The 17,980-nt window shown below is 43.2% G+C and overlaps 1 protein-coding gene across 2 annotated transcripts in view; it reads left to right on the top strand.

Moving 5' to 3' along the window:
* LOC137375608 (endothelial cell-specific chemotaxis regulator-like) overlaps positions 1–17,980 on the top strand; it is a 110,814-nt gene that overhangs the window by 77,705 nt on the left and 15,129 nt on the right. For both annotated transcript variants that reach the window (XM_068042979.1, XM_068042978.1), the window contains exons 4-5: positions 5,962–6,066; positions 15,650–15,748. In XM_068042979.1, the coding sequence (XP_067899080.1) occupies positions 5,962–6,066; positions 15,650–15,748 (204 nt within the window). The remainder of the gene's footprint in view (positions 1–5,961; positions 6,067–15,649; positions 15,749–17,980) is intronic.

Genomic DNA, 17,980 nt, shown 5'->3' with positions numbered 1-17,980 from the left:
TCCATGCTGGAAAGGATGGGCTACAAGCTCTACACAAATCCCTGTGCTGAATTGGGTCTGCACTCCTCCATGCTCTTTAACAATGACCACAGGATTTCTAGCAGTCTACCCAATGCACCAAGCATTTCATTGTGCATACTGTGATGAAAACCACACCTTCCAAAATTAGACATACTAATTTCGTCATATAGAACATTATTTTTGAACTGTTATTGGACTTGAAATAACTTGTTTAAAAAGACCACAACAGTGGCTGAAAACATGGCTGCACATTTGCATTCTAAAAGACAGTTGCAGGAAGAAGACAATGGGAGTGCCTCCCTGATTCAATTAGCAATTAGCCAGATGAATTTTGATCAAGTAACATTGAATGTGTAAAAGCCAGCATTCCACACCGCACCCCCCACCCACCCCCATCACTGAGAGCATCTGGTAAGCTTGGACGAATTACACAAACCTCGTCGGAAAGGTTGTTCCAAATAAGGAGCTAGTCACATGTCTAGTCTGCTGGCAACCTGGGGGTTTTCTGAATTGTGCCACACAGAAAGGGAGAGACTGAAATTTGAAGACCAAAGAGAAGGAAGGTCTCTCCCTCTCTCTCAAGCAAAGTTCCAGGAATGCACAGGAGTAACTTAAGCCTCAAGACAGAAGATCAGTGAAATGAGTGTGAAAGTGTGCACTGGGCCCCAACGAGAACTGCAAGACTTCACTTCAATTAAAGACTTTACATCAAACCCAAAACCAGTAGCTGAACTCCAGCTTCAAACCCTTTCCCCTTTAATTTTTTCTCTTCCTCTGTGTCCATTTTTGTGTGTGTGTTTATCGCGTATGCATGCTAGCATGGTTGTGTCGTGTATTTTTAGTAGTTTTAATTGAATTAGAGTTTTAAGGTTAATAAACTTGCACCTTTCTTGTTTAAATCTGAGGAAACCTGTCTGGTTGATTTCTTTGCCTTTACAATTAGAGAGCAGTGAACAAGGACTCACTGACAGGGAAGCTAAAACATGGTGTATTTAAAAGTTAAACCCTGTTAGGGCCAAACCAGGAAAAGGCTGATAGGGGAGTCCGAGACTCCTGCCTCACCTTGTTGTAACAATACACATCAGCATTCTTCTGTATGCTGCCCCATTAAAGTGTTCATATAAGTCCTCTACAGCAGGACCTTACCCTCAGGCAAGTTGGCACCTGCGCTATCCTTGCCCCCTGCTCTAGCTGCATACTACATGTGGTCTATGTCTCACCACTTGCAGATATAGCCTCTATGCTATCCTATAAGATATTAATTGCATGGCAATTGAGTATTTAATTGGGTTCAGGTGGTGGGCATTAACTGGGGATTCACTTGTGCTCCTATTTACAGGAACAAACTGAAACTATGGTTAAAAGCAAAATACTGCAGATGCTGAAAATCTGGAATAAAAACAGAGAACACTTGAAATACTCAACAGGTCTGGCAGCATCTGTGAAGAGAGAAACATTTACTCTGAAACTGTGGTTGTTGGATTTGGAGATGCATGTTTGTAATGTGTATCTCTGTTATTATAAAGTGTACAAAGATTAGGACCCAGTTCTGTCCTTCACTGCCTGGCTTTCTGAAATAGAACATAAGATATGCACAGTGTCAGTACCTGAGCTGGTGGCTATGAGTATGAAATCAAGTGATGATGCTGCGTCTTCATCATCAATGTCTTCTTGCTGTTCCACCACTGCTTGGCCAGGTTGCACTTCTTTGGTATCTGAAAGAAAAAAGCCACAAGAGAAAAGTTGTGGTGCAGGGAAGGGGGGAAAGTAAGAGTTGCATGCTTATATCATCTGGAGTTTATAAATCAGAAGAGAAGGCAGGATGTGAGAAGGAGGATTAAGAACGAGGATGCTGCCATCTTCGATGGTTTCAGTGCCTCTGCAGGCCACAGCCTCAGCAATGGGTGTCCCAATAATGACCAGCTTCATCTCCTCCATGAGGGTCTGGATACGCAGGGATGCCTGCCCCCTCCAATTAGCTCCTGCTGCCTCTGGTTGTGCACCACCTTGTCCTGCAAGAGAGAGGGAGGTGTGTCAGTGAGTGTTGTGCAATCTGTTTGGCTGATGTGGCTGGAATGGTTGAATAGCTTGCAGTGTTTGCAAGCTGTGAGATGTAGCTGTGAGGCTTGCAGCAATGTTAAATGTGTGAGGGTGAAGTGTACCATGTGAATTCTGGGTATGATTCCTGAGTAGTTGATTCTGAGACTGGGGTCCTGAATCTTAATAAAGGAAACTACGAAGTTATGAGGCGCAAGTTGGCTATAATGGATTGGGAAACGTTATTTAAAGGGATGACGGTGGATAGGCAATGGTAAACATTCAAAGAGTGCATGGATGAACTGCAACAATTGTTTATTCCTGTCTGGCACAAAAGTAAAATGGGAACGGTAAACATAGCAACATAGAAAATAGGAGCAGGAGTAGGCCATTCGGTCCTTCGAGCCTGCTCCGCCATTCATTATGATCATGGCTGATCATCCAACTCAGTAACATGTTCCCACTTTCGCCCCATACCCTTTGATCCCTTTCGCCCCAAGAGCTATATCTAATTCCTTCTTGAAAACATACAATGTTTTGGCCTCAACTGCTTTCTGTGGCAGCGAATTCCACAGGTTCACCACTCACTGGGTGAAGAAATTCCTGCTCATCTCAGTCCTGAAAGGTTTACCCCGTATCTTGAGACTGTGACCCCTGGTTCTGGACTCCCCCACCATCGGGAACACCCTTCCTGCATCTACCCTGTCAAGTCCTGTTAGAATCTTATATGTGTCTTACAGCCAAACCATGGCTTACAAGGGAAATTAGAGATAGCATTAGATCCAAGGAAGAGGCATACAAATTTGCCAGAAAAATCAATAGACCTGAGGATTGGGAGAAGTTTAGAATTCAGCAAAGGAGGACCAAGGGGTTGATTAAGAAGGGGAAAATAGAGTAAGAGAGTAAGCTTGCGGGGAACATAAAAACTGACTGTAAAAATTTCTATAAGTGTGTGAAGAGAAAAAGATTGGTGAAGACAAATGTAGGTCCCTTAAAGTCAGAAACAGGGGAATTTACTATGGGGAACAAAGAAACGGCTGACCAACTAAATGCATACTTTGGTTCTTTCAGAAAGGAGGACACAAATATCATACCAGAAATGTTGGGGAACACAGGGTTTAGTGAGAGAGAGGAACTGAAGGAAATCAGTATTAGTAGAGAAATAGTGTTGGGGAAATTGATGGGAATGAAGGCTGATAAATCCCCAGGGCCTGATAATCTACATCCCACAGTACTTAAGGAAGTGGCCCTAGAAATGCATTGGTGGTCATCTTCCAAGATTCTATAGACTCTGGAACAGTTCCTACAGATTGGAGGGTAGCTAATGTAACCCCACTATTTAAAAAGGGAGGTAGAGAGAAAACAGGGAATTATAGACCAGTCAGCCTGACATCGGTAGTGGGGAAAATTCTAGAGTCCATTATCAAAGATTTTATAGCACAGCACTTGGAGAACAGTGGTAGAATCGGGCAGAGTCAGCATAGATTTACAAAAGGGAAATCATGCTTGACAAATCTACTAGAATTCTTCGAGGATGTAACTAGTAGAGTTGATGAGGGACAGCTAGTTGATGTGGTTTATTTGGACTTTCAGAAGGCTTTCGACAAAGTCCTACATAAGAGATTAGCGTGTAGAATTAAAGCACATGGGATTGGGGGTAGTGTATTGCGATGGATAGAAAATTGGTTGGCAGACAGGAAACAAAGAGTAGGAATAATCGGGTCTTTTTCCGAATGACAGGCAATGACTAGTGGGGTACTGCAGGGATCGGTGCTCGGACCCCAGCTATTCACAATATATATTAATGATTTAGATGAGGGAACTAAATGTAATATCTCCAAATTTGCAGATGACACAAAACTGGGTGGGAAGGTGAGTTGTGAGGAGGATGCAGAGAGGCTTCAGGGTGATTTGGACAAGTTGAGTGAGTGGGCAAATGCATGGCAGATGCAGTATAATGTGGATAAATGTGATATTATCCACTTTGGTAGCAAAAACAGGAAGGCAGCTATTATCTGAACGGCTATAAACTGAGAGAGGGGAATATGCAACGGGACCTGGGTGTTCTCGTACACAAGTCGCTGAAGGTAAGCGTGCAGGTGCAACAGGCGATAAAAAAGGCAAATGGAATGTTGGCCTTCATAGTGAGAGGATTCAAGTACAGGAGCAGGGATGTCTTGCTGCAACTATGCAGGGCCTTGGTGAGGCCACACCTGGAATATTGTGTGCAGTTTTGGTCTCCTTATCTGAGTAAGGATGTTCTTGCTATCGAGGGATGGCAGCGAAGGTTTACCTGACTGATTCCTGGGATGTGGGGACTGACGTATGAGGAGAGATTGAGTTAATTAGGATTTATATTCGCTGGAGTTCAGAAGAGTGAGGGGGGAATCTCATAGAAACCTATAAAATTCTAACAGGACTTGGCAGGGTAGATGCAGGAAGGATGTTCCCAGAGAGTGGTGAGCCTGTGGAATTCGTTACCACAGAAAGCAGTTGAGGCCAAAACATTGTATGTATTCAAGAAGGAGTTAGATATAGCTCTTGGGGTGAAAGGGATCAAAGGATATGGTGGGAAAGCGGGAACAGGTTACTGAGTTGGATGATCAACCATGATCATAATGAATGCCAAAGCAGGCTCGAAGGGTCGAATGGCCTACTCCTACTCCTATTTTCTTTGTTTCTATGTTAATAGAGATTGCTGGTGGGTGAGTGATGGGGATGTGGTGAATTGAGCAGTGTCTGAGGCTAGTGGTAGGATTTGAAGCTGTTAACTGACCCTGACCACTCGTGTAATCATTGAACTTGTTGCAGCATTGCATCAGGGCCCTCGGGGCTTGACCCCTGGGATTAACCTTCACAGCTTTCGGCTCACAGTACCTTTTGAACTTGTGTCTGGAGAAACTCCTGTCCCCCTAAAGATTAAGGACATCTCCTCCACCAAGACCTCCAGAGCAGCATCCGAAAACCTTGGAGCTCGTGTTCTCTCCTATGTTCTGCTATTCCTCTGTCTTTCCCAGGTCAGATTCAGCTCCCACAGGACTCCCAGCACTTGCTGCAGCCACAATACACCTCCCTTTTGAGAGGTGCAGGCTAGCTTTAAACAGTGCAGGCCCCCCTCTGAGGCATCCAACCAATCAACACCATGGTTACTGGCTTGATGATGAAATCATGCAGAACAGCTGGCGGAACAAAATTGGTGTACTGCCTGCTTTGCAGTCCATGGGCTTGAGTTAATCACGTCTTGCGATCCCCAATCGAATTTAGCCCCAATATTTCTAAATCTGGAAGAGTTTTATTGCACAGATTGGCTTTTAATTATTTTTAAGGCAAATAAGAATTTACCTTAAGATGGTTCCAGTGTATGAAATAATGGAATAAACATTATATTATAAAGCTATTATTAAGTAGTGTAACAGTCGTTTTGAAGTGCAGAGTTTTAATATCTTAGGTTGGCTGCCGTGGAAAATGAAAGACTCATTCTGGTGCTGACATAGGGCTTCAAGGATTTTGTCGAAACAAATTACAAGAAGCTTTACTGTGCAAGTAAACAGTAATTTGGCAGTCCTGTGTTCCCAATGGGGAGCTATGTTTTCAGGGAGCATGGGTCAGAAATTTGAAAGTACAATGCTGCAGGCCTGTCTCTGGCCAACACTCCCTGCAAGCATACTCCCTGCCAGGAACACAGGATCATAGATTAACCCCTTTAATCTTGATGCAGGATCCTGCTTGATGCTAACATTGGGCATAAATTGAAATATTTTATTTTATTGAAACACCTTACTGAGTAGTCAACTTTGCCTCAAAAATACAAATTGAAAGAAAAACAATTATTACCTTATTATTTGCTAGTAAGTGCTTCTAGCTCTTGTGATGATCATAATTGCAAATACTTTTCATTTGCAGTATCAAGTAGTTCTTCAGTGACAGACATTTCAAGCATTATACCATCTACAGGAACTGAAAACTTTACATCTGAAATGACAACCCCAGAGAAGAATGAAACAATAGGTAAAACTTGTTGCTGCATTAAAATATTGCAGTCCCACAGATCTAGATTGTACTTACATACAGGGTAAACAATCAATGTTACTTGTAAATGTATGTGTTTGTTGCGTCTGTATATTAGATGACAATTACAGAGTGAATTTGGACATTGTTATAACAAAGACAGAAATTTCACAAAATTGTCCCTGGCTATTCCAGGATGGTGAGAAACACTTGAATTGAATGCAGGACTGTCAGGCCATGGATTTGAAAGGCAGCATATATAAAATGAACAGGAAAGGGCCAAGGGTGAAATTTTGAGGTGTGCTGCAGGTGACAATGTAATCACAGAATAAGAGGCCTTTGCAGGAAATGTTCCAGTTATGTTGGTGCAAATTGGAATGGAATTGATGAAGATAAAAGATCACTGCCCTCTAGTGGCTCCCAATTCCCCAATGTGTTGACCTCAAATTTCTCACATATAAAATCAGTCTCAACCTCTTTCTCTCCACCCTACATCTGCAACTTCTTCCAATGCTACATGCCAGCTCACAACATGTGCTCACCTACTACTGTGTGAACTTCTTTTATTCCTCCACTGTAGGGATCCGTCATGTTTGGACTGGAAACAACTCACATGGAGAGCCTACTTAATCAGCCATGTTATCTCCCCCTTTATTCATCACTCCTCCCAACAGAAAGGGCAGTATTACAATATGATCAGCTCTTATCATATATTACACTCCCTCCCCCTCAAATAAAAATTACCTCACAATACAATATGACTCAATCAATCTCAACAATACGTGCAATTTAACAGGTTGGGTTGCATTTTTGTTTTTCCTGTAATCTCAGCCAATATATCCAGTACAACCAATACATATAAAAAAATTCTTCTACCTCAACACCAAGATGTGTATAACAAAAATCATCATTTGACAATAATGAAAACAACAACTTCTTTCCTGAAATAACACTGTATATGTATTGTGTGTTTTGTGTACCATTTGCACATGCACAATATCTAACTACACTACTTCAAGTATTTCAACATACCATTTAGTCTAACGGCCTATTGTTTGACAAAATAAAATAGTAAAAAATAATACTTAACCTCTCTTTAAACACTAATTCATAAGGTTGTAGACTGTGGGGTTATTCTGAAAGAGAACAGAAAATTGTCGAGCCAATGTTGAAGAGAAACATGGGAATTACTGTCTAGCTTGTCATCTAGAAAATGCTTTTGCAAAGATCTCTTCACAATCTGCACCCTCCTTTCTGCAGCACCATTCAATGCTGGGTGAGATGGTGGTAGCAGAGTGTGTTTCACTCCATTCTTATTCAGAAATATTTCGAACTCTTCTGAGATAAACTGTGGGCCATTGTCTGAAACCAACACCTCTGGCAACCCATAAATTGCAAACCAACTTCTCAGAAACTCAACAGCTTTGGCACTTGTGGTATTGGGCATAGACTCAACATTTATGCACTTGCTATATCTATATACTGGCGGGCAGCCATAAAGGTGGGGCTAAAGTGTGGCGAGTCGAAGAGACTTAGCAGTTGGCAGGAAAAAAGACAGAGGCGCAAGGAAAGAGCCAACTGTGTAACAGCCCCGTCAAACAAATTTTTCTGCAGCACCTGTGGAAGAGTCTGTCACTCTAGAATTGGCCTTTATAGCCACTCCAGGCGCTGCTCCACACACCACTGACCACCTCCAGGCGCTTACCCATTGTCTCTCGAGACAAGGAGGCCAAAGAAGGAAAGAAGATATCTATTGACCAAAACAAAGTACTCTTTCCCTTCCCTTTCCCTTCAAAGAAATTGACACGTACACATTGCCATGATTTCCTTGTGTTTGACCATGGATTGAAAGGAATTTTGGGTGGATCATTTCTCATTCTGAGACAAACTTCACAACTTTTCACCAATTCTTCAATATCTCTGGATACCAAAGATAGCTTCTTCCTACTGCTTTCATGCTTATCATCCCTGTGTGCTATTGATGTAGTTCCTCCAACAATCTCTCTCTAAATCTTGGCAAAATAATGACTGTTAAACCCCAAAAGAGACAGCCTGATCTGGACTCAGTTCATTTCTTCGTGTGCAATATTCCTGCAGTTTCTCATCATCACACTATTTAGGCCAACCATTCACAACATAATTTAGTACTTTACTGAGCACCACAACCCTGCATGTTGCTTCACTAACTTCTCTGACAGACACTGGCATGTAATTTGTGTATGTAAAATAAGTCATAAGTAACTCAGTGGCTAACAATGAATCAGCCTTCACAGGAAATATTGCAAGAACACCTGCATTAGCATGATCTGCTAACTTAATGATATTTAATATCGTACTGAAGGGCCATCAAAATTAAAGCCACCTCTGAAGCTGTGCTGCTGCGAGGATGTTACCCCCTTGTTTAAACCAAATATGATTGCAAGGGCTTGGTGGTCAGGTAACAACTTGAATATCCTATCGTACAGATACTTGTGGAACTTTACAACACCATATATGAAGGCTAACACCTCTTTCTCAGATTGAAAGTAATTTTGCTCTAACTTCCTTAATGTATGTGTGGCATAGGCCACTGGCCTCTCCACACCATCTTCCATTATGGGAGATAACACCACACCTAACACTTGTGGTGAGGCATCACACATTTAAACAGTTTTTTAAAATTCGTTCATGGGATGTGGGTGTCACTGGCTAGGCCAACATTTATTGCCCATCCCTAATTGCCCTTGAGAAGGTGGTAATGAGCTGCCTTCTTGAACTGCTGCAGTCCTTGGGCTGTAAGTACACCCACAGTGCTGTTAAGAAGGGAGTTCCAGAATTTTGATCCAGTGACAGTGAAGGAACAATGATATAGTTCCAAGTCAGGATGGTGTGTGGCTTGGAGGGGAACTTGCAAGGTGGTGGTGTTCCCATGCATCTGTTGCCCTTATCCTTCTAGGTGGTAGAGGTCGTGGGTTTGGAAGGTGCTGTCGAAGGAGACTTGCTGAGTTGCTGCAGTGCATCTTGTAGATGGTACACACTGTTGCCACTGTGTGTCAGTGATGAAGGGAGTGAATGTTGAAGGTTGTGGTTGGGGTGCCGATCAAGGGGCCTGCTTTGTCCTGGATGGTGACGAGCTTCTTGAGTATTGTTGGAGCTGCACCCATCCAGGTAAGTGGAGAGTATTCCATCACACTCCTGACTTGTGCCTTGTAGATGGTGGACAGCGGAGAAATGGCAGATGGAGTTTAATCCGGACAAATGTGAGGTAATGCATTTTGGAAGGTTTAATGCAGGTGGGAGGTCTACAGTAAATGGCAGAACCCTTAGGAGTATTGACAGGCAGAGAGATCTGGGCGTACAGGTCCACAGGTCACTGAAAGTGGCAACGCAGGTGGATAAGGTAGTCAAGAAGGCATACGGCATGCTTGCCTTCATCGGTCGGGGCATAGAGTATAAAAATTGGCAAGTCATGTTGCAGCTGTACAGAACCTTAATTAGGCCACACTTAGAATATTGCGTACAATTCTGGTCGCCACACTACCAGAAGGACGTGGAGGCTTTGGAGAGGGTACAGAGGAGGTTTACCAGGATGTTGCCTGGTCTGGAGGGCATTAGCTATGAGGAGAGGTTGGAAAAACTTGGATTGTTTTCACTGGAACGAAGGAGGTGGAGGGGCGACATGATAGAGGTTTACAAAGTTATGAGCGGCATGGACAGAGTGGATAGTCAGAAGCTTTTTCCCAGGGTGGAAGAGTCAGTTACTAGGGGACATAGGTTTAAGGTGTGAGGGGCAAAGTTTAGAGGGGATGTGCGAGGCAAGTTTTTTACACAGAGGGTGGTGAGTGCCTGGAACTTGCTGCCAGGGGAGGTGGTGGAAGCAGATACGATAGCGACATTTAAGAGACATCTTGACAAATATATGAATAGGAAGGGAATAGAGGGATATAGGCCCCGGAAGTGCAGAAGGTGTTAGTTTAGGCAGGCATCAAGATTGGCGCAGGCTTGGAGGGCCGAATGGCCTGTTCCTGTGCTGTTGTTCTTTGTTTGTTCTTTGTATCATTCCATGAGTATGACTATGTCAGGCTGTTGCCTGACGAGTCTGTGGGACAGCTCTCCCAACTTTGGCACAAGCCCCCAGATGTTAGTAAGGAGGACTCTGCAGGGTTGACAGGGCTGGGGTTGCCATTGTCATTTCCAGTGCCTAGATCAATGCCAGGTCTTCTGTCTGGTTTCATTCCTTTTCTTAGACTTTGTAGCAGTTTGACACAACTGAGTGGCTTACTAGACCATTTCTTGGAATCACAGTGGGCTGAAACAGCATCACTCATCTGTACTTTTTTCACTTCTTCAAATGCTTTCTGGCACTCAATAGACCACTCCCAAGTGATTCCAGTTTTGAGAAGTTTATACAGTGGGGCGAAAGTTTTAGACAAGTCAGGGATGAACTTAGAATAATACACAACAATCCCTATGAATGTTCTAAGCTCTTCTTTGTTCTCTTCTTCCTTTGCTTTCAAAATCCGTTCAACCTTCTCCTGCTTTGCATTCTCCTACTTTCACCATCTATTTGGTGACCCAGGTATGTTACTCTTGACACCATGAAGCAACATGTGCTTTTTTTGCTTTGATGCCATACTCTTGAAGTCGATCTAGGACTTTGTTCAACCTTACAATGTACTCTTCCTGTCTCTTACTGCTAATTAGAATGTTATCTAAGCACAATTCCTTCATCCCACTTAGTACCTGATCCATGATGTTCTAGAAAACTGTGGGAGCTGTAGACACTCCAAATGGTAACCTTTCGTACTGGTACCATCCTTTGTGTGTATGAATGGTAAGCAATTCCTTACTCTTATCAGATATTTCTAATTGCAAGTATGCATTTGACAGATCTATCTTACTGAACACCTTCTCTTTGGCTAAATTAGAAAACAAATCTTCACTGGTAGGCAGTGGGCAAGTATCATTTTTGACCACCTTATTTACTGTTTGCTTGTAATCACCACAAATCTGAATGGACCGGTCTGTTTTATTACCTACTACAATGGGTGCAGCTCATTCACTTCTCTTCACCTTAATTGACCCCGATCTTTCTAATTAATGTAATTCTTCACGTATTACTTCTAACTGGGCATAAGGCACTGGCTTAGCCTTGCAAAATGTCAGCTGCACATTGTCCTTTACCTTGACTTTAGACTTGTGATACCTAATTTATCATTTGGTCCTCCTTGCTCAAAAAACACTTTGTACTTTCTTAGCACTGTCTCCATGTCAGACATATTCTTACTGATTCCTACTCATACTAGTTTAACCGCATCTTCTTAAGCCAATTCCTTCCCATCAGGGAGACTTTGTTCCTTTCAACTACTACCAATGGCAAGTAACAGGATGCATCATCATATTCCACCCTAACACTAACTTGACCTGCCACTGGAATACTGTTATTGTAATAAGTAGTCAGTTTCACATCAGTTTTATATAAGGGAATGTGACTGAGGAATCTTTTATACTCTCCTTCTGAGATAACAGTCACTGCTGCTGCTGTATCAATGATGAAAGTAAGTTGTGAAATTATACTTTCATTTCTACGTGGGTGCTGGAATTACATCTTCAGCCCTATTTTGCTCATCTTACATGTGTTGTTTTTATGGCTGTCAGATATGTACAACTCTTAATCTCCCTACTTCATAACATCAACTATTGTTTCCATATCTATCATTTGTGCATTTGAGGAATTCAAGGCTCCCAAATTTGTTTTTGATCTACCCCAACAACGACTTGGTGCTTGACTGCGAACTGACACTTGGCCCCAACTTGGTGCTTGACCACGGCCTGATAATTTACTGCGACCTGGAGCTTGACTGCAACTTGGAGAATTACTGTTTCTTCTACTCCTGCAAGGCATCGGATATGACAGACTTTCCCACAGGCATAGCGCTTTGACTGGAAATGGAGACATTGAGATAGCTTGTGGCTACTATTGGCAATGGTAACAGAGCAACTTCTGACTGAGACTGCATACTTGGCTGCAGTGGCCTGAATCCCACTGAAATCCTGGGGACCTCACCTGTAGGCTTACAAAAAGAGCTTCCTTGAAATTTGTAACTATCTCTGCCATTTCCACGACCATGGCTTCATCGCAGACCTCCCTTCATGTCAGCTTATTTCCTTTACTCAAAGCTTGGCCTGGATTTTATTGTTCTTCAAACCCCCTATGAAATTGTCTCTATGATTTATCTCTAAGTTTGTGCCGTACCCACAGTGATGGGAGAGTTTCTTTAACTCAAGAATGTTAATCCGCTACAGACACACCTGTCAACTGGTTCCTTTGAAGGAATGCAGCTCTCAATGCAATTTCATTCTTAGTCTTACCATAATAGGAGTCCAGAATCTCATTTATTTTGGTGTATAAGGTCTGTCAGCCAACACTGGTCAGACACTATGGGCTGGATTTTATAGACACCCTTGACGTCGGGATCTGTGGCGGGGGGGGCATGAAGATTGCCCGGATGAGGTTCATCGCGGACCTCGACACCAGCAGGGCCTGGCCTGATTTCCATGGAGGCAGAGAGGCCTCGTGGCCGTCCCCCCACCACTTGGTAATGGGACCATGATTTACATGTTTAAATAAATCTACATACCTGACTTAATTGTAAGCCCACCTCCGGTCCAGTTGTGATCTTCATGCCGCTAGCCGGCACTCCGGTACCTTCCAATCTCCATCCGGGGAATCGAGGCGCGACACTGGTTGGGAGAGGGGTGCAGGACAGTTTTTCTGTGTGGGGTGGGGGTGGAGCAGCGATAAAGTCTTCTCATTGGTGGAGGGGATGGTGGGAAGGGGTAAAGTTTATAGTTGACGCACTTTGAGGTGGGGAAGGTCATTTGAAAAAGGAAAGTGTTATGGGCTGGAGAGGGCAAGCATTTAATATTGTGGTTATGCGGGGTGGGGACGGGTGGATGGTGGGAGAAGTGCAAAAATATTGGTTTTAATTTTCTAAGTAATGTTTACTGCTTTCTTAAAAAATCCCGGAGGGCTGGTAGCCCTTTAAAAGTGGTGTCAGTGCCTGCGCACAGGCAGCTGACACCATTGCCAGTGATGGACGAGCTGCCCCCTCCATGTGATCGGGGGGCGCGTCCCGTCCCGGCTGTTTATATGAGCCTCTGCGCTTTGAATCGTGGCGACTCTTTGGCGTGCAGCCTGGGTGTGCGGGCCTCCATTTTTTTCACCTGTTGCTGATTCCGGCAGTGGGCCTATAGAATTCAGCCCTACATCAAAGGCATCTGGCCCCATTATGGTGAGACAGACATTAACTTTATCTTCATTGCCTATTTTATTTGCTTCCATCCCTTCGTTCATAATTACTCCAGTACTCTTTATCAGGATTGAATTCCCCCATTGAGTACAAATACATTTTTTGTGCCATTTTTTCCTTTCAACTACATTCATCATTCAGTCTAAACTCACATTTGCTCACAGTTCATATCTCCTGTGGTGCAAAAACAAGGATTGCTTCCACTCTATGTACTGTACGCTGACCCACTGAGCTGTGCAGGAATGTGACACGTGCACATGGAGCAATCTTTCTAAACTACTCAAACATCCTCAAATTTAACTTCAGGTGTTCCAGCAAATGTTCTCTGGTCCTTGATTATTCCAAGAAAAGGTAAAAGAAAATCCATCCCTTCCTCATCGCTATCCTTCTGTCGTGTTTGAGCTGGAAATAATGGAGGGCTGGATTTTATGGGCACTCCTGAGGTGGGGCCAGAGGAGGGGGGCATGGAGAATCGCAACGGGTGGTGCGGCGGAGGGCCTGCTGCCTCCTCATTGCCAAGCGATCTTATCAGGGGCAGGATAGGCCCGATGATGGCCTTCCCACCCATTGGCCAATTGAGGCCCTTATGTGGCCTATTAAGGGTCTTTTCCCACCATGGCTGAGAGAGAGACAGCATTATTACAGCGCATGGATTGGAGCGTAAACAGCGAATGGATGCCTGTGAAAGGAAGTTCAATGGATGACATTGAAAAGAGAAATGGAGGGTAATGAAGATGAGAGGGTTAGGAGAAATAGATGGCAAAGGGAGAGGGAAATTGCAGAAGGTGGGACTGGTGCGTCAGGTGGAAAGAGGGAGAAGCTGGGAAGTTGGGGGAGGGGAAATCTGGAGTGGTGCTTTTGGGTGGGGAAGGAAATGGAATGTCAGAGCTAATTGAGAATGAGTAGGAATGGTAAGTGGCAGCATCAACTGGTTTGGGTGGGAGGGAGGTGGTATTGGGGAGGATGTAGTGAGGAATGCCAGCATGAACATGGCTTGTGAAAGAAAAGTGCTGATGTAACTATCGAGAAGAAGGATGCTAAGTTAAACTGTTGATGTAGAAGGCATTCGATAGGGAGGGTGGGGGGGTGGCGGGGTTGGGTGCGGGGTTTGCATGCCCATTGTCTTCCTGTCATCATGGCATTTTGCCAGCGGTGGGGAAGGTGGCAGATGACCCTCCCACCCAGAGGCCAATTGAGACCCCTAAATGGCCAATCAAGCTCCTCTCCCGCCTCCACTGGCATTTTACTGGGGCGGTTGGGATCTCTGCCACATGGGGAGACTGCCCTGATGGTCTCCCTGCAGGCTCAGGGGCAGCCCTCCTAGCCGGGCACTCTGTGGGCCACAGAGGACCCCCACTGGCTGCAATGGCCACCCCCAGGGCAACACCTCCCTTTCCCTCCTACTCCCCGTCAGAGCCTGCCTGACTGGCCCTGGCGATCCCGACCCCACTTAGCTTGGTTTGAGGATGTTGTTCATGCTGCTTCTCCAGGCTGGGTGCAGTCCCAGCAGTGGCCACTGCTCCCAGTGGCCCTGCTGGAAGTGAAGATCTGCGGCAACTATTGGAGGCGGGCTCTCATTCCTCAAAGGGATGGGAGCCTCAACGGCAGCTCATTAGTTGCCTGATGTACATAAAATACGGCCAGGGCTTCCAGAAATGGGACGGGTTTGTCCCCAGCTTTCCGGCCTGTGGACAGGGCCACTACCACCCTGACAAAATCCCGGCCACTGTCAGAAATTTCAGGCCCAGGGTATTTTAACTCCTCGGCTTCATTTACGTTTGATTGTTAGACTTCCTATCTGATCACATTGTGAATCAGCAGTCCACCTACTTTTTAGACATGTTTTCCAGGGTTCTGGGCACTATTTACATTGGGAATGCACTTCTAAGGGATGTGCCTTCATTTTTCTCATATTGCTGTTTTTAGCCCTGCAAATAGGGCGATGACACAGAAGCAAATAGCCAAATTTTCTAAACAACCAAGGATGTTCCCTTCCCTCTTTGCCAATTTTACATTGACAAGCTGAGCACAAGGCATGATCCCAGTGAGAATATTAATAAATTTCAATATAATTAGTACAAATTATAATACTAAGATAAAGCTTTCGCTCAGAATGTGCAACAGCAATTTGGGCAGGTATCGAAGGTCAGCCCAATGATTCAACAATGCTGATTCCAGAGAGATTTAGCAATACGGATCCTTGTTCAAGTTCTCTGTCTCCACTCACTATTTGTTAATGTTTGCAGTTTTTAGTTACTTTGTACCTGTATTTATCTGATTTTTCCTTACAGTTAACACTAGCACTGCTGCTCAGCCAATGTTTTTCTCTCTGGGACCTACATTACAGAGCACACACTTGATAACATCAACCAGCAAGACTGAGGCAACAGGTAAAGACAGTCATTGGATTAACTTTGTATTAGCTGATACAAACCTACATTTACATTCAAGATGATAATAATCTATCCTGTTTGTTTTCTTAATTTTATTTAAACATCCCTTAATTGTGAGTTATTTTAGGAATTAAGTGGATGCAATTTAATAAGAACTTCAGCAAAAACAAAATACAAGGTAGAAGCAAAGTATGAACGTGACTTCATATTTATGAGAATTTTTCATGTCTTGGGTACAATTATATGCCTAGAAATGACTGGTGAAAAGGATGCGGACATTCATCCTATTAAAATATCTAAACTAGAATGAACTGGCAAAATTCTGTAGTGTAATGTTGCCAATATAAATCACTGACTAGTGTTACGACCGACCGCTCCAGTCAAAGCCCCCAATCAAAATATACGATTCTGATTGTGCTGGGAGAAGCGCACTGTTAATTAAATCCTGTCCCTCCGCAGATCGCCTAACATATCATTTTAAACTTTCAAATTAAAGAAAGACCCAGCCAAATTGTATCATCTATTAACTCCTGAATGAGGCTAACCAAACCAGGTGTCTTTAAATCAACAAATTAACTGTTTAATTAGAAAAGCTAAATTCTTATACACTATGAAGATTTAAACAACATTTAAAATAGAAAAAATTAGAGTCCTTGCAAATTTATGCTCCTGCCGGAGGTGAAAAAGTCCAAAGTTGCTTGAAGCCCTCACAACCATCTGATGGGGAGAAAAAAAGGATCTTCACCAGTAGAACAGTCTGTGGTATAATTTCAGCAGTAAGTGATGCTATCCTTCTCCAGTGATGACCACAGTTGATCAACAACTCGCAACCACGTTCAATAGAATCAATCTGGTTTTACAATTTTTGAGGGATAAAAGATTGTCAGTCTAACTTCCCTTCATTCAGTTTAAATTATCAAAGATCTCTGTTTTGGCTTGACTTTTTAGAATTTTGAGAGAAAATAATAAATAAATAGACTAAATACTCTTCCTTCAATTCAAATGGTCTGAGAGCCCTTCTTTCAGGTGCTAACACACAGCAGTCTGTCTGTGTCCCCTGTTAGAACAGGCTGTTTGCACTGTAAGCCAGTTCAAAATTAAATTGTAACAAATGTATCTCTCAATGATCAGTCCTAGTGGCTGTATCCAAGGCAACAAGAATGCACCCTTTGAATTGCAGTCTCCGAATGGCTGTATCCGAGGCAATGAGAGTGCATTCTTTGGCTCAGTCTTTAGAGCTTGCTGCCTTAAAGCAATACGGCTCAATTTCCAGCCTTAAAGGCAAACCGCATTCTTCCCAGAAAAAATACTACAGGATCATAACACCTCCGCCCCTGGTGGAATGAAATGCCATTCTTGGAATGCATTTCATTACAATGGGTAAAACAATACAAATTGAAAAAAACGCTAACATTTTTTATTTCCATATTTACAAGCATACACTTTTCTAAAATGTTAAGACTACAGCAACAGCTTCCACCAGAACATTTCAGCTTTAAATTTTCAAAAGGTTGTCCCAATTAACCCATTTTTGAATTTCCAAGCATAGTCTTCCAATTGTTTTGTGTTCTCCCTCTAAGTGTCCCTACTTTCCATCACCTCAACCAGGTGAACTGCACAGCTAGGAGCACTAACCACTACTGGGTTTACTATTCTCTGAGAAGTTTCTCGTATGTGGTTTCTATCTTTAATGCCTGTATCCAATGTCAAAAGTAATTTGCTTCACCCTCTCAAATTCTAAAGATGTCTGCCCAGCCAATCTCCGTATGTTTATAAACTTCTGACGGTAAACTTCAGGGACCAACTCATACACAGCGAGAATAGCCTTTTTTGCCATCTCATAATCTGCAGAAGCTGCTTTAGAAAGTATGGCATCAGCTTCATGAGCTCTGCCAACCAGCCTGCCCTGCATGAGCAGTGTCCATCTTTCTTTCGGCCACTTTTTGAAAAGCTATAAAAAAATGCCTCTACATCCCTTTCTTCGAACTTTGGAAGAGCCTGTATAAATTTAAACAACTTCTCACTGGGTGTTGATCTAAATTCAGATTCTTCCTGACCTGAATTTTTTCTGGATTCATGACTACCCATTTGTCTTAGCTCCATTCTTTCAACTTAGATTCCTTCTCTTCTCTTTCACTTCCTCGCCATAATGCTCTATCTTTCTCCCTTTGCTCTTTTTCCAATTCAGGTTTTCTTCATGCTGTTCCTTTTTCTTTTTCCTTTTCCTCT

Source organism: Heterodontus francisci, chromosome 12 (genome assembly GCF_036365525.1).
Source record: "Heterodontus francisci isolate sHetFra1 chromosome 12, sHetFra1.hap1, whole genome shotgun sequence".
Classification (NCBI taxonomy): domain Eukaryota; kingdom Metazoa; phylum Chordata; class Chondrichthyes; order Heterodontiformes; family Heterodontidae; genus Heterodontus; species Heterodontus francisci.
This window is presented reverse-complemented; position numbering and strand designations above follow the sequence as displayed.